The sequence below is a fragment of the Balaenoptera borealis genome (assembly GCF_965194805.1).
Source record: "Balaenoptera borealis genome assembly, chromosome: 10".
NCBI classification, from domain to species: Eukaryota; Metazoa; Chordata; class Mammalia; order Artiodactyla; family Balaenopteridae; genus Balaenoptera; species Balaenoptera borealis.
Genome location: NC_138874.1, coordinates 5,901,170 through 5,926,787, shown reverse-complemented (window position 1 = coordinate 5,926,787; position 25,618 = coordinate 5,901,170). Strand labels below are relative to the sequence as shown.

The window sequence follows — 25,618 nt, the reverse complement described above, 5'->3', positions numbered from 1 at the left end:
AGGACCTATGTGCAGATTTCTTTATATGTGCTTTTGAGCCCTTGGCAGTGAGTGACATGTGCTGTCTTAAGTCAGGTTCCCCAGGAAGCAGTCTGAAACAGAGTTGTGTACAAGTTTTAGCCTGTATTTGAGAGGTGCACCCAGCATCCACTACATGTGTGTACTGGATGATCTGGCAGATCTGGGACTGGGAGCCTCATCAGTACTCTTTGCACTGTTGGGCTCATACAAGACATTTTGTCTTTGGCAGAGGAATTAAGTTTTCAAACAGCCATGATAAGTCTGGGTTAACGAATTAGTAAATATCTGTTTGTTTACTTATGAAGTCACTGGGCTGACGTTATTTTCCCTATCCACTGGTTAATGCTATAATATTTATGTTTTTATATCTGTTGTTATACTATCTACATCAAAGTTATTTCATAGGCCCACTTGGAATGAAAATATCCATAGAAGTGTCTTGAAAAGTATTTAAAGGCAAATTGTCACCTACTGTTTCTCAAAGCAGTTATTTATTGAATGATTGGAGCCTGTCAACTAAGCTGACTTTTCTGTATAAGGTTATGAACAGTATCAGAGATTGCTTCGTGACTGGGAAGTGGGAAGAGGATAAAGATGCAGCCAAGATCTTAGCAGAAGATGGTAAGTAAATGGCTGTATTCTTCAGAGAAGACTGCCTTCTCTCTACATTATTTTCTTCCATATCTTTAATAGTCAAGTTGAAAATATTAGTCAATTGTGAAATGGCTTGGGGAACTCTGACAAGAGTTCTGACAGGAGTAACATTCTAGTTCCTCCTTTCATGATGGTCTTATTTTCTCCCTCTGGTTAGTTGACTTATTAGATATGGACATTGAAGAAGAGTGGGAAGCTTTCCATAAATTTTATCATGCATTGTTAAAAATAGTCATTCTTGTTTATGTGCCGTGATTAGATTCAGGTTAAGCGTTTTTGGCAGGCATGCATAGGTATGTAAAGGCTTCCTAAGAAACATTTTCAGTTTCTTCTATGATCATTGGTCAAATTTGGTTTTCTTGTAGTGGTGGTTGTGGTTTTTGTGTTTATATTTTGACATTTTCATGAGATATTCTTCATAATATTTTCTGACAAGACTTTTCAGTGAAATTTTGAATTTATAATAGAATAAAGCACTCATCTGTTATTTGCACTTTCTCATTTCCAGCATTGTTCCTTTTTTCTTTTTTTTGTTTTTTAGTTAGATTTGCACGTTCTCTATTTTGTTAGATCCATAACTTTTGGATTTATTTTTCATTCTACTATTTTTCTCATGATTAAAAAATTAACAAGGTTTGATTTTTTTCTTTTACTTGTATTTGTTAGTTGTGGGATTAGAAAAGGAATTTTTTGGTTTTGTTTTTAAGGAAAGCACTTTTAAAAATTAAGGTATAGCTTAATGTTCAACCTAATATATTTTGACGATTATATACACTTAGATCCATCACCCAAAACGAGAATAAGAACATTTCTGTCACACCCTAAATGTCTGTGTCCTTTGCAGTCAGCACCCACCCCCTACCCCAGGCAGCCACTTTTGGATTTCTATCACCATAGATTTGTTTTGCCTGATCTTGGACTTCATACAGATGTAGTCGGACAGTATGTATTTTTTAGTGTCTGGGTTCTTTCCCTCAACACAATGTTTTACTTTTTAATAAATCAACCTTGTTGAGATATGTTGTACATACAATTAAGTATACCTGTTTTAAGAATATTCTTGTTTGGCTAGTTTGGACAGTTGTATATGTTCATGTACTACCAATACAATCAAGAAATAAAGTATTTCCATCACCACAGAAAGAACCCTCATGCCCCTTTGCAGTCAGTCCCTACTCCCACCATCACAGCAGTCCCAAGGCAACCAATGATCTGCTTTCTCTCACTATAAATTAGTTTTGCCTTTTCTAGAATTACATAATAAAAATACTTTCTTTTGTCTGTAGATTCTTTTACTTAGCATACTGTTTTCGAGGTTCATTCATATTATAATTTGTTTCTTCTTATCGCTGAGTAAGTATTCTGTTGCATGGATATGCCACAATTGTTTATCCATTTTTCTCTTGATGGCCATTTAGGTTGTTTCCAGTAGTTGACTATTACAATTAAGGCTGCTCTGAACATTCACGTATAGGTCTTTTTTTGTGGAAATTGGTTTTCATTTCTCCTTGGTAATACCTAGGAGTAGAATGGCGGAGCTATGGGGTGGGTAGATGGACACCCAACTTGATGAGAAACTAATAGAGTTTGACTCCATTTTTAATGTTAGACTGATGACAGCTCTTAAGCCCCACCTGTTCTGTCCCCCCTTTCTGTCCTACATCTGGGCAAGGTGATAAAAAAGCCAAGGTGCTCCTCTTGGCATCAGGAGGGAGTTCAAACCATATACACTCCAGCTGTCCCCAAAGCCCTACCACCTCGTAACCACCATTAACAGCTCAAGCTATTCTCCTTTCCCACCTGTTCTCCCAAGCTGTATTTGAACTAGCTTGGGAAGTCTGCCCTATTCTCCCCAAAAAGTCTCATTATGTGAATTACAAATCTTTCCATATCCTCTTGATTCATGTGTGTGTCATCTGTCTCAATATTCAAACCATATTTTGGGTGGGAGGGTCATCCTGTCTCTGTGGGTTGATCACAAAGTAAACTGCCCCACAGTTCTTCAAAGAGAACTCCAGTAGTGGATGACGATTTCAGTTCACATCCTAGTGGGTGTGAAATAGTATCTCGTGGTTTTAATTTGTAATTCCCTGATGACTAAGGACGTTGCGTATCTTTTCATGTGCGTATTGCCCAATTTAATATCTTCCTTTGTGAGGTATCCATTTAAGTCTTTTGCTTATTTTTTTAAAGTTTATAATAGTTTAGATTTAGAGAAAAATTGTGACTATAGTACAGAGTTCCCACATACCTCACACCCAGTTTGCCCGATTATTATCATCTTACATATGGATGGTACATTTGTCACAATTAATGAACAGAGCACTAACAAAATCTTGGGTCTCTGCCAGTTTGAGCACCTTTCTGTGTGTTAGGGGACCATTTGTATTTCCTTCCATGAACTGTCTTTGAATATGCTTTGCCCATTTTCTATTGGGTTATTGTTGATATTTTTTCATACTTATTTATAAGAATTTTTTGTATATTAGAGAAATAAGTCTTTTGTGATATGAGGTGCCACATTTAACCCCCTTATTTTAACATTTGTATTTTAACTTTATGATTCTTTCATGTGGAATTTTTTTTTTTTTTTAATGAAGTTAGATTTATCAGTTTTGCCTTAAATGACTTTTGGGATTTGTCTTATACTTAAAAAGGTCTTTTGTTTAAAAAAAAAAAAATCTAAAAAAGGAGAAGAAAAATCTTCCATTGTTTTTTCTAGTGCTTCCTGATTTCCTTTTTTTTTTTTAACATTTAAATCACCGACTTATCTGCTACTTATTTTAGTGTGAGTTGAGAGGCATAGATAGAGTTTTTCCCAGGTGGCCACCAGGTTCTTTCCAATACTGTTTATTCTTTTCCCAACTGATTAAAATGCTCTTTTTGTCATATTCTTAATTGATAGATATAGAAAAAAGTTTTTGGGCTTTTCTAGTTTACGGCGTTGATTTCTGTTGGTTCATTCATCATTGCTATGTTTAAAACCCTTATATAGCTTTATAGTATGCTGTTAAGACACCAACTATTAAAACTGGTATGACTGGTTCCTATCTCTCCCTGTCTCTGCTAGGTTTTTTAGAATTCTTCTGACTATTCTCTTACTTATTTTTCCACGGAAACTTAAGAATCATCTTTTCTGTTTCCAAAAGAAAGTGTGGTGGATTTGTGTCTTTTTTAGTAGATGTATTGAGGTTTAATGGATATACAGTAAACTGCACATATTTAAAGTGTACAGTTTGATAAGCTTTGACATGAGTATACAATCACTACAATCAAGATAATGAACATATTTGTCACCCCAAAAGTTTCCTCATGCCACTTGTTATCCCTCCCTTCTGTCCTTTCCCTATCACCAGGTAACCACTCTTCTGCTTTCTGTCACTATACAAGAGTTTGTATCCTCTGCAATTTGATATAAATGGAATCATACAGTATGCAGTCTTTTCTAACTTATTGTACTCAGCATAATCATTTTGAGATTCATCCATGCTGTTGTATCTTCATTCCTTTTTATTGCTGCGTAGTTAATTTCTTTTTATTGGTGAGTAGTATTCCATTGTATAATGCAATACAGTTTGTTTATCTGTTCACCTTTTGATGGACATTTATGTTATTTCCAGTTTGGGGCTATTGCAAATAAAGCTACTGTGAACATTCTTCTACAAGTCTTTGTATGAACAACTGCTTTCATTTCTGTTGGGTACATACCTCAGAGTGGACTAAATGAATCATATGGTAGATGTAGTTCTAATTTTTTTTAAGAAATAGCCACATTGTTTTCCTTAGTGGTTGTACCATTTTGCATTGCCACTAGCACTTTATGAGACTTCCAGTTGCTCCACATCCTTGCCAGTGCTTGATATGTCGGTCTTTTTAATTTTAGACACTTTTTAAGGTTTAGAGTGGTATCTTATTTTATTTTCCTAATGATTAATGATAATGAGCCTTTTTTCACATGTGTATTTGCCATCTGTGTTTCTTCAATGAAGTGTCTGTCAAATCTTTTGCCCATTATTTTACTTTGGTTGTGTGTTATTATGTAAGTTTAATTCTTAATTACTTTTGATACAATCCTTTATCACATGGAATTTGCAATTTTTGCCCATTGTGTAGCAAAGACCATCATATATGATCTGTGAATAAAGACAGTTTTACTTCTTTCTGTGCTATCTAGATGACTTATTTTTCTTGTCTTAGTACACTGGCTTAAACTTCCAGTACAATGTTGATTAGAAGTGGTCAAAATAGACTATATACATATTGTAATATTACACCTACTGTTACCAACATTTTACCACATTGAGTAACATGTGTAAACTTTTCTTCCATTTAGGCCCTTTTATCTTCCCCACTTAAAAAGATTTTTTTTTATTATTATGTAAGTTACAGATGTACAATATAGTGATCCATACTTTTTACAGGTTATACTCCATTTATAGTTATTATAAAATATTGGCTATATTCCCTGTGTTGTATGGGGAATATATCCTTGTAGCTTATTTTATACCTAATAGTTTGTACTTCTTAATTCCCTACCCCTCTATTAGCCCTCCCCACTTCCCTCTTCCCACTGGTAACCACTAGTTTGTTCTCTGTATCTGTGAATTTGCATCTTTTTTGTTATATTTAGTAGTTTGTTGTAGTTTCCCCACTTTTAAATATCATTGGCTTGAATATTAGATAGTGGTATAATTTTTTTGACTATGAAATATGATTTTACAAATTCATAAGAAGATGGATAGTCTGTTCTGTATATCCATATTTCTGTTCTTTTTTTCTTTTTTCTTTTGTTTTTTCTTTTTTTTTCTGATGGCCTCAGATTTCTCCTTTTATAATTTCCTTTCTGCTTAAGAACTTCCTTTAGCCATTTTTTAAGGGTAAGTATGGTAGCTACAAATTCCTGTAGTTTTTCTTCATCTGAGAATGTCTGTTTCCTTCTTCATTTCTAAAGAATAGATACATAGGCTGTCATTTTACTTGGTGTCCCCCTATAGGTAATCTGTCATTTCTTTCTGGCTGCTTTCAGATATTTTTTATTTGTTTTTAGTTTTCAGAAGTTTGATTGGTGTGAATTTTGTTGGGTTTACTCTGTTTGAGATAACTCATCTTCTTGAATCTGTAAGTTAGTGTCTTTCAACAGATTTAGGAATCTGCAGTCATTATTTCTTTCAGCTCCAGACTCCTTGAGACTCTGATGATACAGATGTTGGGATTTTTCTTGTTTCTGTCCCACAGGTCTTTGAGGCGCTCTTCATTTGTTTTTAGGCTTTCTCTATATTGTTCAGACTGAATGAATTCTATTATGTGGCCTCAAGTTCTCTGAGTCCATCCTCTGTCATCTCTACTCTTACTATTGAGCCCACGTAGCCAGTTTTTAATTTCTGTTACTGTATTTTTCGGTTCTATAATTTCCATTTTGTTCTTCAATTTCTTGTTGAGGTTTTCAATTTTTTGGTTGTTGCTGTAAGATTTATAGTTGCTTGTTGAAGTTGTTTTTTTTTTTTTGGTTTTATAATTTTATTTATAATGGCTGCTTCAAGATACAAGTCAGATAGTTCCAACATCTGATTCATTTCAGTGTTGTTTTCATTTGTCTTTTCACATTCAAATGATGATTTTCTTGGTTCTGGGTATGACAGGTGATTTTCTATTGTAGCCACACATTTTGTTTGGAGTCCCTGGGTCCTATGTAATTTTAAAATTTTAGCAGGTGATCATCCTGTTTAGGTTTAATGTGCAGGCCCTGGTCTACTTCATGGGCTGTGGTTCCAATGACAATTTAATTTCAGAGCCTTTGTGGTACTGTTTTGCTCTACTTGGTTTATCTGGTGCTACTCGTTCCTGCTGGTGCTACTGGTTCCTGCTGGTGCTACCTGGGGGAAACAGAGGAGCTTCCCTAGGCTGGTCCACCTAGTGTGGCTAGGTTGGGGAAAGTTGTTTTGGCCTCTGGGGCCAGTTTGCTTGTTCTGGGGGCATCTCCTTTGCTTGGTCCTGCCTTGACGCATATTGTTTTTAAGGTGGAAGAGGAGAGTCTCATGCCTGGTGGAATCCCTCCTTGCTGATAACCCTTGGGCACCTGGTACATCTTGGTGGAGGAAAGGAGATTCAAGCTCTTTGGGAAGGCTAGCACTTTCCTTCATCACTTGCTGTCAGTGGGATACCCAGTTTACCTGGATTGCTGGTGAGAACTGGTTCAATCTGAAGGAAGAATGAGCCTATCTCATTCTGCGGCTGCCTTCTGTTGCCACTTGTGGATTGCAAAATGGTGGCCCTAAGTTACCTTTCTGTGGGTTGTGGTATAGTGAGACATAGGCCACTATGTCATTCCTCTGGTCCTGGGGATGCTCACCAGCCCATCTTTGTCTTTCCACCTTTCAGAGTTCTCCTTTGGTTGTCTCTTGTGCTCTTGCATCATTTCTGGAGTTGATGGTTATACACAGTCAGGAGGAACAGAGGAGATATGTCTACACCATCTTTTCCAGACTGGAAATCCTTGGTAGTTATTTTCATTGTAACTAAGTAAAAGAGAGAATTAGAGTCTTCATGATATTGAGTCTTCCTTTCCAAACACATGGTGGTTTTACTTGTTCAGTAGATAACATTAATAATACCTCCTTCATTGAGTCATGTTGAAGAATATAGTTAAGGCATGTAAAACACTTAGAGCAGTGCCTGGTATGTGAAGCACTTAAAAGCATTAGCTAAGGTTATTCCATGTGTCCTTTATTTTATTTTACTTTTTTATTGGAGTAAAATTGCTTTACAGTGTTGTGTTAGTTTCTGCTGTACAGTGAAGTGAATTGGCTATATGTATACCTATATGCCCTCCCTCTTGGCCTCCCACCCTCCCCCATCCCACCTATCTAGATTGTCACAGAACACCAGGCTGAGCTCCCTGTGCTATACAGCAGGTTCCCACTAGCTATCTGTTTTACACATGGTAGTGTAATTATGTCAAACCTAATCTCCCAATTCGTCCCACCCTCCCCTTCCCCCAATGTGTCCACATGTCTGTTCTCTATGTCTACTTCTCTATTCCTGCCCTACAAATAGGTTCATCTGTACCATTTTTCTAGATTCCACATATATGCATTAATATACGATATTTGTTTTTCTCTTTCTGGCTTACTTCACTCTGTATGACAGACTCTAGGTCCATCCACATCTCTACAAATGACCCAATTTCATTCCTTTTTATGGCTGAGTAATATTCCATTGTATATATGTACCACATCTTCTTTATCTATTCATCTATCATTGGACATTTAGGTTGTTTCCGTGTCCTGGCTATTGGAAGTAGTGCTGCAGTGAACATTGGGATACATATGTCCTTTTGAATTATGGTTTTCTCAGGGTATATGCCCAGTAGTGGGATTGCTGGGTCATATGGTAGTTCTATTTTTAGTTTTTTAAGGAACCTCCATACTGTTCTCCATAGTGGCTGTATCAATTTACATTCCCACAAACAGTGCAACAGGGTCCCCTTTTCTCCACACCCTCTCCAGCATTTATTGTTTGTAGGCTTTTTGATGATGGCCATTCTGACTGGTGTGAGGTGATATACCTCATTTTAGTTTTGATTTGCATTTCTCTAATAATTAGTGATGCTGAGCAGCTTTTCATGTGCCTCTTGGCCATCTGTATGTCTTCTTTGGTGAAATGTCTATTTAGGTCTTCCGCCCATTTTTAATTGGGTTGTTTGGGGGTTTTTTGATATTGAGCTCCATGAGCTGTTTGTATATTTTGGAGATTAATCCTTTGTGCTTCACTTGCAAATATTTTCTCCCATTCTGAGGGTTGTGTTTTAGTCTTGTTTATGGTTTCCTTTGCTGTGCAAAAGCTTTTAAGTTTCATTAGGTCCCATTTGTGTTTTTTGTTTTTATTTTCATTACTTTAGGAGGTGTGTCAAAAAAGAACTTGCTGTGGTTTATGTCAAAGAGTGTTTTTCCTATGTTTTCCTCTAGGAGTTTTATAGTGTCTGGTCTTATATTTAGGTCTTTAATCCATTTGGAGTTTATTTTTGTGTATGGTGTTAGGTAGTGTTCTAATTTCATTCTTTTACATGTAGCTGTCCACTTTTCCCAGCATCACTTATTAAAGAGGCTGTCTTTTCTCCATTGTATGTTCTTGCCTCCTTTGTCGTAAATTAGGTGACTATATGTGTGTGGGTTTATCTCTGTGCTTTCTATCCTGTACCATTGATCTGTATTTCTGGTTTTTGTGCCAGTACCATACTGTCTTGATGACTGTAGCTTTGTAGTATAGTTTGAAGTCAGGGAGCCTGATTCCTCCAGCTCCATTTTTCTTTCTCAAGATTGCTGTGGCTATTTGGAGTCTTTTGTGTTTCCATACGAATTGTAAAATTTTTTGTTCTAATTCTGTGAAGAATGCCATTGGTAGTTTGGTAGGGATTGCATTGAATCTGTAGATTGCTTTGGGCAGTATAGTCATTTTCACAATATTGATTCTTCCAATCCAAGAACATGGTATATTTCTCCATCTGTTTATATCATCTTTGATTTCTTTCATCAGTGTTTTATAGTTTTCTGAGTACAAGTCTTTCACCTCTTTAGGTAGGTTTATTCTTAGGTATTTTATTCTTTTTGTTGCATTGGTAAATGGGAGTGTTTCCTTAATTTCTCTTTCTGATTTTTCACTGTTAGTGTATTGGAATGCCAGAGATTTCTGTGCATTAATTTTGTATCCTGCAACCTTACTAAATTCATTGATTAGTTCTAGTAGTTTTCTGGTGGCATCTTTAGGATTTTCTATGTATAGTATCATGTCATCTGCAAACAGTGACAGTTTTACTTCCTCTTTTCCAATTTGTATTCCTTTTATTTCTTTTTTTTCCTGATTGCTGTGGCTAGGACTTCCAAAACTATGTTGAATAAGAGTGGCGAGAGTGGACATCCTTGCCTTGTTCCTGATCTTAGTGGAAATGCTTTCAGTTTTTCACCATTGAGTATGATGTTTGCTATGGGTTTGTCATTTATGGCCTTTATTATGTTGAGGTAGGTTCCCTCTATGCCTATTTTGTGGAGAGTTTTTATCATAAATGGTGTTGAATTTTGTCAAAAGCTTTTTCTGCGTCTTTTGAGGTGATCATATGGTTTTTATTCTTCAATTTGTTAATATGGTGTATCACATTGATTGATTTGCATATATTGAAGAATCCTTGCATCCCTGGGATAAATCCCACTTGATCATGGTGTATGATCCTTTTAACGTGTTGTTGGATTCTGTTTGCTAGTATTTTGTTCAGAATTTTTGCATCTGTATTCATCAGTGATATTGGTCTGTAATTTTCTTTTTTTGTAGTATCTTTGTCTGGTTTTGGTATCAGGGTGATGGTGGTTTCGTAAAACGAATTTGGGAGTATTCCTCCCTCTGCAATTTTTTGGAAGAGGTTGAGAAGGATGGGTGTTAGCTCTTCTCTAAATGTTTAATAGAATTCGCCTGTGAAGCCATCTGGTCCTGGACTTTTGTTTGTTAGAAGATTTTTAATTACAGTTTCAATTTCATTACTTGTGATACGTCTGTTTATGTTTTCTAATTCTTCCTGGTTCAGTCTTGGTAAATTGTACCTTTCCAAGAATTTGTACATATCTTTGTGGTTGTCCATTTTATTGGCATATAGTTGTTTGTAGTAGTCTCTTAAAATCCTTTGTATTTCTGCATTGTCAGTTGTGATTTCTTCTTTTTCATTTCTAATTTTGTTGATTTGTGTCCTCTCCCTTTTTTTCTTGATGAGTCTGGCTAAAGGTTTATCAATTTTGTTTATCTTCTCAAAGAACCAACTTTTAGTTTTATTGATCTTTGCTTTTGTTTCCTCCATTTCTATTTCATTTATTTCTGCTATGATATTTATGATTTCTTTCCTTCTACTGACTTTGGGTTTTCTTTGTTCTTCTTTCTCTAGTTGCTTTAGATGTAAGGTTAGATAGTTTATTTGAGATTTTTCTTGTTTCTTGAGGTAGGATTGTATTGATGTAAACTTCCGTCTTAGAACTGCTTTTGCTGCATCCCGTAGGTTTTGGGTCGTTGTGTTTTAGTTATCATTTGTTTCTGTGTATTCTTCTATTTCTTTGATTTCTTCAGCGATCTCTTGGTCATATAGTAGCACACTGTTTAGCTTCCATGTATTTGTTTTTTACAGGTTTTTTCCTTTAATTGATTTCCAGTCTCCTAGCACTGTGGTCAGAAAAGATGCTTGGTACGATTTCAGTTTTCTTAAATTTTCTGAGGCTTGATTTGTGACCCAAGGTGTGATCTGTCCGGGAAAATGTTCCGTGTGCACTTGAGAAAAAAGTGTATTCTGCCAATTTTGGGTGTAATGTCCTATAGATATCAATTAAATTTATCTAGTGTATTTTGTCATCTAAAGCTTGTGCTTCCTTACTTATTTTCTTTTTTGATGAACTGTCCATTGGTGTAAGTGGGGTGTTAAAGTCCCCTACTATTATTGTGTTACTGTCGATTTCCCCTTTTATGGTTGATAGCATTTGCCTTATGTATTGAGGTGCTTCTGTGTTGGGTGCATAAATATTTATAATTGTTATATCTTCTTCTTGGATTGATCCCTTGATCATTATGTAGTGTCCTTCCTTATCTCTTGTAACAGTCTTTATTTTAAAATCTATTTTATCTGATACAAGTATTGCTACTCTAGCTTTCTTTTGATTTCCATTTGCATAGAATATCTTTTTCCATCCCTTCCCTTTCAGTCTGTATGTGTCCCTAGGTCTGAATTGGGTCTCTTGTAGACAGCATATATATGGGTCTTGTTGTTTTTGTATCCATTCAGCCAGCCTGTGTCTTTTGTTTGGAGTATTTAATCCATTTACATTCAAGGTTATTATCGATATGTATGTTCCTATTACCATTTTCTTAATTGTTTTGGGTTTGTTTTTGTGGGTCTTTTTCTTCTCTTGTGTTTCCCGCCTAGAGAAGTTCCTTTAGCACTTGTAAAGTTGGTTTGGTGGTGCTGAATTCTTAGCTTTTGTTTGAAAAGCTTTTGATTTCTCTGTCGAATCTGAATGAGATCCTTGCTGGGTAGAGTAATCTTGGTTGTAGGTTTTTCTCTTTCATCACTTTAAATGTATATCCTTCCATTCCCTTCTGGCCTGCAGAGTTCCTGCTGAAAAATCAGCTGATAACGTTATGGGGATTCCTTTGTATGTTATTTTTTGGTTTTCCCTTGCTGCTTTTAATATTTTTTCTTGGAATTTAATTTTTGTTAGTTTGATTAATATGTGTCTTGGTGTGTTTCTCCTAGGGATTATCCTTTATGGGACTCTCTGTGCTTCTTGGACTTGGGTGACTATTTCCTTTCCCATGTTAGGGAAGTTTTCCATTATAATCTCTTCAAATATTTTCTTAGACCCTTTCTTTTTCTCTTCTTCTTCTGGGGCCCCTATAATTCAAATGTTGGTGCATTTAGCGTTGTCCCAGAGGTCTCTTTGTCTTCAGTTCTTTTCATTCTTTTCTCTTTATTCTGCTCCTCGGCAGTTATTTCCACCATTTTGTCTTCCAGCTCACTTATTCGTTCTTCTGCCTCAGTTATTCTGTTATTGATTCCTTCTAGTGTATGTTTCATTTTAGTTATTGTGTTGTTCATCTCTGTTTGTTCTTTAGTTCTTCTAGCTCTTTGTTAAACATTTCTTGAATTTTCTCAATCTGCGCCTCCATTCTATTTCCGAGATTCTGGATCATCTTTACTATCATTACTCTGAATTCTTTTTCAGGTAGGTTCCCTATTTCCTCTTCATTTACTTGGTTTTGGAGGTTTTTACTTTGTTCCTTCATCTTGACACTGGACATATTGTTTTGTCGTCTCTCTTTTTTTTTTTCATGGGTGGGATTGTATTCCTGTTTTACTGGTTGTTTGGCCTAAGGCTTCCAGCACTGGAGTTTGTAAGCTGTTGGGTAGAGCTCGGTCTTTGTGCTGAGATGAGGACCTCTGGGAGACCTCACTGTGATGAATATTCCCTGGGGTATGAGGTTTTCTGTTACTCCAGTGGTTCGGACTCGGAGTTCCAACCACAGGAGCTCTGGCCCAACCCCCGGCTTGTGAACCAAGATCCTGCAAGCCTCGTGGGGTGGCAAAAAAAAAAAAAAGAAAAAGGAAAAAGAAAAAAGGAGCAGAACAATAACAAAGAGAAAAAAAATAAAATAAGATTAGAAAACTAACAGATATGTAAGAAAGAATAAAAAAATAAACATATAGATCAAACAACAACCGGAAAGTAAAAGAGAACCACAGTAGTAAAAAAGAGGAGTTAAAAAAAAAAAAAAATAGCCAGACAAGGCCTTGGCTATGGGGGTGGGGCTTATGCAGGGGCAGGGTTTAGGTGGTGGGTGGGGCCTATGCTTAGAACCCACAGGGCTGGAACAGGCCCTGTGGGGTGGTGGGGGGTGGGGCTTAGGCTCAACGCAGCAGGAGGTGCCAGGAGTGCCTCTGTCCCTGGAGGGCGCAGTACCAGGTCCAGGACCCCAGCAGGCTCACTGGGCCTGAGTGGGCAGGGGAAATGCTAGGTGCCTTCCCCCGAGTCCTCCGATCCCAGAGGACCCCTCCCCATTGGCCTCTCTTGTCCCCCCCACCCCCACCCTGCCCCATGCCCCTAGGACCCATGCAGCAGGAGAGGGCTCTGGAAGACAGGGGACCAGACCCCAACAGGCTTCCTGGAGCCGATTGGGCGGGGGAAATGCCCATGGTGCTTCCCCTGATCCCCCGGCCCCAGAGGGTCCCCCCTGTCCACCTCTCCTCCTCTTCCCTTCTTCCCCCTCCTCCCTCCCTCCCATGCCCCTAGGACCCATGAGGCCAGAGGAGGCCCTGGAGAACGAGAACGGATGACTAGGCTGAGAGCCCAGCAGGCTTCCCAGGGCCGAGTGGGTGGGGGAAATGCCCATGGCACCTTCCCTGATCCTCTGGTCTTGGAGGACCCCAACATCCTGCCTCTCCTCCCCGCACCTCCCTCCTATGCCCCTGGGATCAACGCGGACTGGAGGGGGCCTTGGAGGGAGGAGGACCTGGCCCGGGAGCCCCACAGGCCTCCCAGGGCCCAATTGGACAGGGGAAATGCCTGATCCTCCAAGCCCCTGAGGGTCCCTCTAGACGTGGGAACCCCTCCCCCATCCCAGCCACCCCTCGGGGTGCCATTCCTGTCCGACCTCCACTTCTCCTCCCCCCTCACTCCCCCATGTCCTACCCAGTCGCTCGGGGGTTCCTCCCGTCACCTTGGGCGTCGAGGGCCCCCACCAGCATCCCACTGGCACCCTAGTTGTGTCTCCATGTGTCCTTTAAAAAGCATATTAAAGCTTAAAAATTTTTTAAACTAAAGTTCTAGTACATTTCTTGTTAGGATTATTCCTAAGTACTTTATCCTTTTTTGTTTTTTATTACAAATGAAATCTTCCGACCTTTTATATGTCCCTTGGTTCTTTGGCTCTTTCTTATATGAAAATGTTTTGATACCTTTCTAAATGTTGCCTCCCAGAGTTTTAACTTGCCTGTTTCTTTTAAGGGTAGGATCCATAACTAAACTTAGAGCTCCAAAAACAAATAAATGAGCTCTTCTTATGGGCTTGACATTGTTTTGGATACTACTGTTACTCTAAATGCTGTATTTTGTGTAATCTCAGATCTTCCCTAGGTATGTCACATGGTTGTGCTGTGTTGATCTTATTGTTGAGACTCTTTTTCATATGTGCTGTTATCATGCCATGACTTTTCAAGTCACTCTTTGAACTGTTGGTTTGGGGACTGACATGCAGGGCCACGCATGCCACCTCTGTATGCATCTCTGCTACAGAATGTTCATCACCTATCCTGGAAAAATAGCTTGTGGCTAAGTGGCATTTTGAAGTAGAATATGGAAAAGTGGATTGGGCCCATTTCCTTAACCTAAATAGGTGATGAAATACTGACAAAATTTAACAAGAAAAAGAAGGCTGTGTAAGTGCGGGATTCTTTAGGGTTGTGTAGCAATAAGCACAGTAAAAATGAAGTTTGAGATGCCAAGCACTTAGGCCACTTGGTGCTGGGTGGTGCTAGAGTGTCACGTGCAGGCCCTACTTACAGGGGAGTCATTTGGATGTTCTTTTCCCAGAGGAGCTCTATGGTGACTTTGAAGACCTGGAAACAGGGGACGTGCACAAGGGAAAATCAGGCCCAGATACTCAGGTATGACTTGGCCATGGCCAGCCATCAGCCACTGGTCCTTGATCTGTGGTCAGTATGTTCTGCAAGAGGCCCCATATGAGATGGATGGATTCCTTCCTAAAAGTGAAGAGGGTGGGCACGGACCAAAAGTTGTTGGTTTATTTGTTATTGTTAATTTTTTTGAGTGATACCTATTACCTCTTCTTCTTGTTATGATTCTTCAGTCATTGAAAGTTTTAGCTCCTGGGTCACTGTCTTGCCATCATTCTCCTCCACTTAATTTTAAGTGCCGTTTTAAAAAAAAAATAATACCCTGTCCTCCCTAATATTTGTTTAGAACAGTATCTGGGAGCATCTGGGTTGGGAACAGTTGCTATTATTTTTATTCATGTTTGGCATTCCCAGCCATATTAAGGAATGGCAGCTAATTGTAATGCAGATGTCTAAATGTCTCTTGTTGCAGTACATGTTATTTAGAGACAAAGGCTGTTTTATTTTGTTTTCATGATGATCATAACTAAGATTTTCGCAGCTCAAATAGAACTTTTAAAATCTGCCTTAATGTTTAAAGAAGAGGTCTCCACAAATTTTTACAAAATTTTCTCTTCTGGAAATTTAAGCTTGAAGATGTGGAGGAAGAAGTTAAAGAAGAAGTTGACCCCAATGCAGAGGAAAGTGCTAAGAAAAAGCATTTGGATAAAAAGAGAAAATTGAAAGAGATGTTTGATGCAGAATATGATGAAGGAGAAAACACATACTTTGATGATCTTAAAGGAGAAATGCAGAAACAAGCACAGGTGAGAAAACTCAGTTCCTATCAGCCTCATTTCAGGGCTGTAATAGTGCTGTGAATATGTAACTTTGATTAGGTCTTTGCTCCCTGCCCGCTTCTGGGCCTCCTGTTTGGGCTCCTAGGTCAAGATGCAAATAGGTGTGTTTATTCATGCAGTTATCTAATTGTTTCTTCAGTCAGACATTCACCAGAAAAATATCAGTGTCTATTTTGTACCAAGCATTAAATGTTGCGGAAGCAGAAATGGCTGAGACACGGCCACCATTTTTGAGGATCTTACAGAGTAGTGATTTGAGACAGTGTGTTTATTTACATGCAAGCATTGCCTTAGTATTCTGATTACTACTCCCTGGAACCGTAATTGAATAATTTGAATGTATACGTGATTCTTGGCCTATGTGGCTTATGCATATACCAGTGCTCTCTGGGGATGGTTTTCTGAAAACCCATCTTGGTCAGAGTTCAGAGGATACTTCGAATGTAAGGTCAGGTGCAAAGATAAAGGGAGCCTGTGGAATGCTGAGAGGGAGATAGTGTGGCCCTGCCGTCTGGGGATGCTGAGCAGGCTGTTTGAGATGATGAACTGACTCTGAAGGAGACACAGAGATGTGTACAGTTGATGGCAAGTGTTTGAGATGCACTTTGACAAGTGGGGCCACCAAGAATCCCTGTAAACGGGAGCATACCTTAATATGTCTTCTGCAGATTAAGTATATGATTTGTGAAAATGCAGCTGACAGGGTTTGCTCAACCTAGGTCTTCATCTAGTCAAAGAAGTATCTCCTGGTTAGTCATTAACATAGTGATTCAAAGTGTGTACTGACCTTTGATAGAAGTGACTAGGAAATGTAAGGCAGGTTCTGAAGTCTTTGCTTTAGGCCATTTATAATTTAAAATCACCTAGGGGCTTCCCTGGTGGCGCAGTGGTTAAGAATCCACCTGCCAGTGCAGGGTACACGGGTTCGATCCCTGATCCGGGAAGATCCCACATGCTGCAGAGCAGCTAAGCCCGTGCGCCACAACTACTGAGCCTGTGCTCTATAGCTCACGAGCCACAACTACTGAAGCCTGCGCGCCTAGAGCCCGTGCTCCGCAACAAGAGAAGCCACCGCAATGAGAAGCCCGTGCACCGCAATGAAGAGTAGCCCCCCAAAAAAAAAAAAGAGTAGCCCCTGCTCGCCGCAACTAGAGAAAGCCCTTGCGTGCACAGCAATGAAGACCCAACGCAACCAAAAAATAATAATAATAAAATAAAATCACCTAAAACCTTGTGGGTCATTGTAAAGAACTTCGAATTTTTTACTCTGAATGAAATGGGGGTCCATCGGGGGTTTTGAGTAGTGGAGAGACATGCATGATCTGCTTACCCCTTGAAAAGATTACCCTGGCACAAGTTCAGTAAGATTAACATGACTTACACTGGGGAGGGGGTGGGGGTTTGCAGTGATGAGAGGAAAGAAAGAGTCAAATTCTGGCTATACTTTTTTTTGAAAGGTAGATCAATAGGATTTCCTGGTGTATTAAATGTGAGATGTGTGAGAGGGGAGATAAGGATGACTTACTGGAGAGATTGGGTTGTCATCAGTAAGATAGGAAAGCCTTTCATTGATGTCAGTCTACCTGGGAAGGTGAAGTTTGGATCTGTTAGGTTTGAGATACCTTTCAGACAAGAGGAGTGTCAGGTGGTCAGTTCTGGAGAGCTGTTGAGGCCAGGGACTTAAATGTGATGTACTCAGGATCTGGGTGCTTTTTAAAACTATGAGATAGGTGGAATGACCTGGGGAGTGAGCATGGAGTCAGGAGAGGAGAGGACCAGGACTGGGTACTTCAGGAGACTAGGCAGAGACAAGGAAGCAGCAGTGGAGACTGCGCAGCTCTCAGGAGATAGAAGAAATGTAAGAGGACATGAAGTATGCTGGAAACCACTGTAGAAGGAAGTGATAAATTGTTTCAAATCCTGCTGATGTGTTAACTACAGTGAAGACAGAATTGACCACTGGATTAAGCACATGGAGGCCTTTAGTGACTTTGGCAAGCATTTCAATGGAGTATTGGTTCAAGTCCAGTTTTAGGGGATTTATGAGAATATGAGCAGCGTAACTGGAACCAGACTTCAGAAAACTTCTGTGGCATTTTGCTTCAGAGATAAGCAGAGAAATGGGGCAGTAGTGAGAGGAAGTGGAGTCAAAAGGTTTTAAGATGAGAGAAATAACAGGAAAGATTTGTTGGAATAAAGTCCAACAAGAGTGGATGATCTAGGGTGCAAGTAAAGCTTGGCATTAAATAGAGGCATGGATAATCTCTAACAGCTGCCTAGTAGAGCTTCCTGTGATTAAGGAAATGTATATCTTACTGTCTAATATTGTAGCCGCCTAGCCACATGTTGATACTGACCACTTGAAATACAGTTAATGTGATTAAATGACTGAATTTTAAATTTTTATTTAATTTCAACTTAAATAGCCATGTGTGGCTACTATACTGAACAGTGCAGAGCTGTAATAAAAGGCTGAATATGGGTGTAAACCCTGGTCGAGGGGCTAACTGTGGAAGTTCTTTTAGGTTGCTTAAATTTTGAGTGAATTAGGAAACAGTCAACAGCTGAGAGTGAGGATGAGTGAGGAGGTACTGGGTGTTTGATGAAAAGAGAAAAAGTGTGAAATAATTGGGAGAGTAAGAAAAGAAAGTGTGGATGGGGAAGTTCAGAGTGTTTGTCGACCAACATTAAGGGCTGCTTTCAGAGTTGTTTGTATTTACTGTAGTATAGCTTGGAGCAACAGAGAAGAAAACAGTTGGGGCATATCCTGAACAAACTGTATAGATAAAACATACATTATTTTTAATTAGGATAAAGCCTAAATAATTCTGTACATGGTTCCTTTATTTAGAAATTGCTCTTTTTTTTAAATGTTAATCTTACATTTATTAAAAGTAACAACATTACGGGTTTTTAATTGTTTTTGGTTTTTTTTCCCCCTCTCATGTATAGCTTAACCGGGCAGAATTCGAAGATCAAGATGATGAAGCCAGAGTTCAGTATGAGGGTTTTCGACCTGGGATGTATGTCCGAATTGAGATAGAAAACGTCCCCTGTGAATTCGTGCTTAACTTTGACCCACATTACCCAATTATTTTGGGTGGTTTGGGCAATAGTGAGGGCAATGTTGGATATGTACAGGTAGGTACCCTTCACTGTATGCTTAACGATTGAGGTTCTTTGGTCATACTTGTACCAGTAATCTTACTGAAATCTCTTCTCCTTTCAGATGCGTCTGAAGAAACATCGTTGGTATAAGAAAATCCTCAAGTCCCGAGATCCAGTCATTTTTTCTGTAGGGTGGAGGAGGTTTCAGACCATCCCACTTTATTATATTGAAGACCACAATGGAAGACAAAGGCTTCTGAAATACACCCCACTGCACATGCATTGTGGAGCAACCTTTTGGGGTAAAAAGGGATTAGAATAAACTTGCTTGTAGGTTAATTTAAATCTTTTAGGCTTTATCATTATAGTTTTGCTTTTTTCCTTTCATGAAATCCCAATTCATAAGATTTTTCTCTTTTTTTTGGATTGGAGTATATATGTAAAGCAGAATCCAGAATGTGTGGTTCACTGTATTTTTTTTTTTTTTTCCTGTTTCCTTTAAGGTCCTATCACTCCACAGGGTACTGGGTTCTTGGCAATACAGTCTGTCAGTGGCGTAATGGTAACTATCTTTGATGGTTTATTTTATAGATTGTGTTTGAGAAATAATGTCTTGATTATGGAATATGTACCTGAAACTTTAAGTTGAAAATTATTCAAGTATTTATAGTAAACTTCTCTTTGCTTTTAATTTTCCTGCTTTTAATTTTGCTTTTAAGGTGTGGGAGTAGAGAAGAGGGAAATAGAAGAATTGTAATGGTACTGATGACATTTTATATTTTTATGCTTTTATATTTTATGCTTTTTAATATTTTTCTAAAAATATTTAAGCAGTGCTCACCATGAGCTAACCACTCGACTAGGTTCTGGCATACATTGGATACCAGCTAGACATAAGACTACCCCCTAGTAATCTGGTTTAGCAAGGTATGTTCACACAGTCTTCATTTGACCAATCAGAGCAGGTTTTATTGGCCTCATTTAACAGAAAAGAAAACAAAATAATGGGCAAATGGAATCCATCCTGAATGTCCAAAATTTAATTTCTCAAACATTTTAGCCAAATTTTCATATTCCCTTTCATTCATTCATCTTTGTGAAACTGTGTTACTATGAAATCACCCTCAGGAAAATGCTCAAGATATCATTAATTTTGGCGTACATGTATTATAGTTTCAGATAGCTTTTGTTAAAATACTGTTTTGCATGTTCATATATTCTTTCTTACTTTTTCTTAGGTGATTGTAAGTGAATTGCACTTTGGTAATTTGTTGCATTACAGAGAAATGTAGTTCTTCTCTTGCTGACATTATTCCTGTATTCACATTTTGGGGGTTCCTTTTTAGGCTGATTTCCGGATAGCTGCCACAGGAGTTGTCCTTGATCTGGATAAATCTATAAAAATTGTGAAGAAATTAAAGCTAACTGGTTTTCCATATAAAATTTTCAAGAACACTTCATTCATTAAGGTATATATATATATCTGTATATTCATATGCTTATAAATGTGTATATTGTTAAAGGAGGAATGAAATATTCTAATATAGGTCTAAGATATAGTTCTAATGTTTTCAGAAAACTATTTGAAATCTTTTATAAACTTGGTCTTTGATATTTTTAGTTTACTTCTTTATATTTTATATTCTTTATATTTAGTTTACTTCTTTAGATTTCTGAGCATATTTAAGTAACACAGAGCAGTATAACATGGGAGGGTAGTTTGAGCAACATTAATTGAAAATTTCAACAGTAGAGGGTGTTTCCATTAAAAACACAGAGTTAAGATGATCATAAAATGTCCTTATAATATAAGGTAATACTACCATCAGCATTTATCTTGTTGTCTCTTTATTTTCTGAGTGTGTGCACCTAAGTAATAGGATATGAACTGTCGTCAAACCCTGTGAGATGACAGCAAAGGCCATCTAGGCCAGTTCAGACCAATAAATATCTTTTTGATCTTCTTTTCTACAAAGATAGCAGTGATGAACATGTTAATGAGCCCACAGTAGAGTCTTAATTAGTGTTATTTCAGGGAAGATAGAGTTGTATTCCTTTTGACCTAGTAATTCCACCTTTAGGGGGAAAAATATAGTTGATTTTTTTATCACCTTTCAATGAATTATTTTTTGTTTTTTAACCAAGGATATATTTATGAACTAAGAAGTAAAATATCTGACTTTGTGTGTATGTATTTTTTTAATATATATATGTATATGTATATATATACCTGTAGGGAATGTTTAATTCTGCTTTGGAAGTGGCCAAATTTGAAGGTGCTGTGATTCGAACTGTCAGTGGAATAAGGGGACAGATCAAGAAGGCGCTCCGGGCTCCAGAAGGAGCTTTCCGGGCCACCTTTGAGGATAAACTGCTGATGAGTGGTAAATATCCTTTGTGGTGTGTTCTTAACAGCATGTTACCTACCATTCACTATTGATTTCTAGCCAGTGTGAACTATAGGTGGTAGTTTAGGTCTTTAGAAACAGGAGTCAGCTGTAGCTCTCCCCAGCTGGAGCATCTTGTGTACCACTCTCAGCCACACCCAGAAAAAGCTTTGTGTTATTCAAAAGTAGTTCACTTGGTGAAGTCTCTCTTCAAATACTGTGCAACCAGCTAGAGAAGTTTGGAGTGAATATTTTGTTCTTTTGTTTACCAAGATGGATATGAATCTTCTTTTGAAAATGTTAATGTAAATTTCTTCTCTTTCCAGACATTGTCTTCATGAGAACTTGGTATCCTGTCTCTGTTCCAGCCTTCTATAACCCAGTAACATCTTTGTTGAAACCAGCTGGTGAGAAAGACACCTGGTCAGGAATGCGGACAACTGGTCAACTCCGGCTCTCCCATGGCATCAAACTAAAGGCCAGCAAGGATTCTCTGTATAAGGTACAATCAATCACCCATGTGCTCTGTAGATGGGTGTCACCCAGAAGCTTCATATGTAATGTTTCTTGTGGTTTGAATTTTCAAGTAGAAAGTCTAACATTAAATTTGAATGAACATGTTGTACATTCCTAGACTATTTTGGAAGGAACACAGGACAAGTGGTAATAGTGGTTTTCTGTGGATTGGAAAGGAGACTTAAACTTTTCACTGTATATACCTCTTTTGAACTTTTTTTTTGTACTATATACATGTATTAATTTGAAAAACATTAATGTACTGATTCTTATTGAAGCAAGGGGGAGGGGTTTTTTGAGAGTTTTAATAAACTTTTTATTGAAGTGTTAACATACACACAGAAAAGTACACAAATAATAAGTGTATACAGCTCATTGAATTTTAGCATACCTAAGTTGCCATCGCCTGGATCAAGCAATAGAATTACCAGCACAATAGAAGTCCCCCTTGTGACCTCTCCCAGTCACTACCCCACCTCCACCTCAGAGATAGCCGCTATCCCAACTCCTGACATGGAAATTCCTTCTGCCTTTTTTTGAGTTTTATAAAATATACCACGTACTGTTTTGCCTGGTTTCTTTCCTTCAGTATTATGAGATTCATCCATGTTCTTGTATATAGCAGACATTCATTTGTTTTTATCGTTGAGTAGAATTTCATTGTATGAGAATGTCGGTTTTATCCATTGACGGACAGTGTTTCGAATTTTTGGCTATTATAAATGCTGCCCTGAACACTTATATGCAACTTGTTTGGTGTGCATGTGCACACAGTTCCGTTGCATAGATCCCCATGGGTGGGATTGCCAGGTTACAGGATACATGTGTTCAACATCAGTGTGTGATCCCTGTAGTATACTGAAATACCAGGTTAGACTTGAACAGCTTATCAGAGTTCTAGTTATTCCACATCCTTTCCAGTAGTTGGCCTCATCAGTATTTTAAAATGTTAAGTTCTCAGTGCCTGTCTGGATTCCCATTTTCATTCAAGTTTTGGTCTGTGAGAACGTCCATTATTTTGTTCACAGGTTAACAATGCATTTGAAAAGATTTGTTTGTGTTAATGCAAGATATTTAATTGTTTTGTAATAAGAGGGTAATTCAGGGTATTGGTCTGCCATCCTGCTAGAAACAGAAGTTTTCCAGACATTAGTTTTTCTGTAACATAGTTAATAAAATTTGAATCACATTGCCATGAGTTTCTCTTAAAATATACTTCAGGACATAGTACCTGTTGTCCAGTCTGTGGTGCTTACTTGTTTTTGAGAAGGAGATTTCTCTGATTTCTTTCATTCTAAAATATTTTGGTTTCTTAAACAGAGAATATTGAATATTATTGTGGGTGATGTCTTTAACAGTAAATTCATAAAGATACAGCAGACATATTCTCTATATAGTTGTCGACCTTGGTAAAGGTCTAGGGCAAAACTTTCAACTTATTAACTACTTCTGAGGCAGGTAAGAATTTTGGTCATCTCAATTTAAGCATAGAATTTGGTTAGCTTGAAAACTGAATGTAGAAGGAGTTTTGCCTTCATTTGTCATTTAAATGTCACTCTTCTCAACCAGCCTTCTATTAGAAACAGAATAAAGTTAAACTTCTTAATGAGAATCAGGGATGGGGGCATTTCAGCTGCTCATTGGAGGAAGAACTATGTCCTTAAATCCAGAGAGGTTTATAGTCAAGATGAAAAGCTAGTTATTCTTGTTAGGCTAGAAAAAACCGTCTCAGTGCCCCAAAGATAAGGCCAGAGTTTTCCATTAACAGAAACTTTGGATCTTTTCATCTGCTCTGTTGAGATCCTATCGTCCATACTGTAGATACTGGGCACAGTTGATTTCTTGGAAGAATTGTAAATATGTATATTCTATATATTCCTTTGTTTTGCCTGCAGCTGTGCATGCCCATTGAGGCAATATATATTTGATGGATGATTGAGTCCTCATTTCTGATGGTCAGCAAACTGTGGTGTTACTGATCTTGTGGAAAAATCAACCCATTGAGAAGATTTTATGCAAGTTTTAAATGCACATAGATCATAATATAAATATGTCACAGTCTTTGTTTTATTTTTCTTTTTCAGCCAATTGTGAGGCAAAAGAAACATTTCAATTCACTGCACATTCCAAAAGCCTTGCAGAAGGCCCTGCCATTTAAGAGCAAGCCCAAGACCCAAGCAAAGGCAGGCAAGATTCCGAAGGACAGACTGAGACCAGCTGTCATACGGGAGCCTCATGAAAGGAAGGTACTGTTGATGGACGGCTTCCAGCATGTTGCATTTAGATGTGAAAATAATGCTTTCAGTAACACACTTGGCATTTTTACTGCATTCTCACTTTTCATTAGGAAAGGATAAGGGCCTGACTTATTCAAGGTACTAGATCTGGAAGTTAGAAGAAAGGCCGGAGTCCATTTTGCTTCTTTTGTTTAGTCATGCTCTGCCTTATGCATTTTAATGGGGAATAATAGGCACACAGCTGGCAAATCACTCTTAGTTGTACAGAGTATCCACAGAGTGATTTAACAAAGGTGGTTTTGTGGTCAAGGCCATTATTTAAGTATTTTGCTAAGTAAATATGCTCCTACTTATATTTCCATGCAAATTACAATTTCCTAGTTCAGGATAAATTTTCACCAGGTTAAGATTCATTTGGATCATGAATTGATTGTAACTTTGATGCCATCAGCTGTGGTGTTTAGGCCTCCTGAAACTTAGAAGGAAAGCATGCTGTAGCTGTAAGAATATTCTGATGCTCACTGGGTTTTGCCCTTGTCAGATCCTTGCGCTGCTGGATGCTCTGAGTACAGTGCACAGTGAGAAGGTGAAGAAAGCCAAGGAGCAACGGCATCTACACAACAAAGAACACTTCAAAGTGAAGCAGAAGGAGGAAGAAGAGAAACTGAAGCGACAGAAGGACCTCAGGAAGAAGCTCTACCGAATTCAGGGTCAGAAAGAAAGAAGAAATCAGAAGTCCAGCCTGAAGGGGCCTGTGGAGCAATTGAAGTGATCTGCAGACAGACAGACAGACAGTCATTTGAATCTGCAGTGATGAATGGTTTCATATATTGCAGTACTTTTAAATAACAAGTCAGGGGAGTGGAGCCTAAGCACAACCTCTTTGTTGGATTTATTGCCTAGACTGTGCCTTTGAGAGGAGAAATGGAGACTGCTGATAGGACGCCTGTTCATTCTCAACATCTGGGTTATGTCAAAACAAAGCGATATAATTTATGGTTTTCTAGATTCCCTCACATTCCTCTTACCTGTCTCAGTTTAATTTTGTGCTACAAAAGTATCATTAAAATATCTTCTTGTTAATTTTGGCTTAGTAGTTTTCATTAGGGATGAATGCTTGATAATTGCTTACTCTACCACCTTCATGATGAGTCTTCCAGAAGGGAAAAAATATTAACTTGAATCCTCAGCATTAAGGTAAAATTTTAGAGAAGGATATATAGTTATTTTTATTTTTTTGTCTGTCATATGTTATATTCTTTGATTATTGACCCTAATGGACATTTTAACATCTTATTTCACATGTTTTTCAAGTTAGTATAATAGCTAGTTAACACTAAATACTGTTTTAATGCTTTTAGACTAGGGATGACATCTGTGGAGGTAGTTAGGCATTCTCTCTGCAGTTCATGTTGATATACCCTCTGGGTCTAAAATGCATGCCTGAGAGACATCAACACCTAGCTGGGAGTGGGTAGAATCATCTAGGAATAGGAAGGGATCAAGATGAAACAGTCAGGTCTTAGTCCAGCGTTCTTTCCATTAATTCAGTATCTTCACATACATCAAAGAACATCACCAAGTCCAACCCGCATATGCAGGCCAGCGCCCAAGAAGCCCAAGTGATCCTGCTGAGATGTCCATTTGACTAAAAGCTGAGCAGGTCCAGCTTAGCAAGGCTGTGCACAGAAGCCAGACACG

General features: G+C 38.2%; 1 protein-coding gene across 3 annotated transcripts in view; it reads left to right on the top strand.

Annotated features, from left to right (window-relative positions):
- The window catches only part of BMS1 (BMS1 ribosome biogenesis factor), a 44,246-nt gene extending 19,246 nt beyond the window's left edge, over window positions 1-25,000 (top strand). For all 3 annotated transcript variants that reach the window (XM_082408674.1, XM_082408675.1, XM_082408673.1), the window contains exons 13-23: window positions 561-642; window positions 14,787-14,860; window positions 15,460-15,636; window positions 18,622-18,810; window positions 18,899-19,079; window positions 19,281-19,339; window positions 20,124-20,246; window positions 21,014-21,161; window positions 21,491-21,666; window positions 23,765-23,926; window positions 24,459-25,000. In XM_082408674.1, coding sequence (XP_082264800.1) covers window positions 561-642; window positions 14,787-14,860; window positions 15,460-15,636; window positions 18,622-18,810; window positions 18,899-19,079; window positions 19,281-19,339; window positions 20,124-20,246; window positions 21,014-21,161; window positions 21,491-21,666; window positions 23,765-23,926; window positions 24,459-24,689 — 1,602 coding nt within the window. In that variant the 3' untranslated portion in view covers window positions 24,690-25,000. The remainder of the gene's footprint in view (window positions 1-560; window positions 643-14,786; window positions 14,861-15,459; window positions 15,637-18,621; window positions 18,811-18,898; window positions 19,080-19,280; window positions 19,340-20,123; window positions 20,247-21,013; window positions 21,162-21,490; window positions 21,667-23,764; window positions 23,927-24,458) is intronic.
- The last annotated feature ends 618 nt before the right edge of the window (window positions 25,001-25,618 follow it).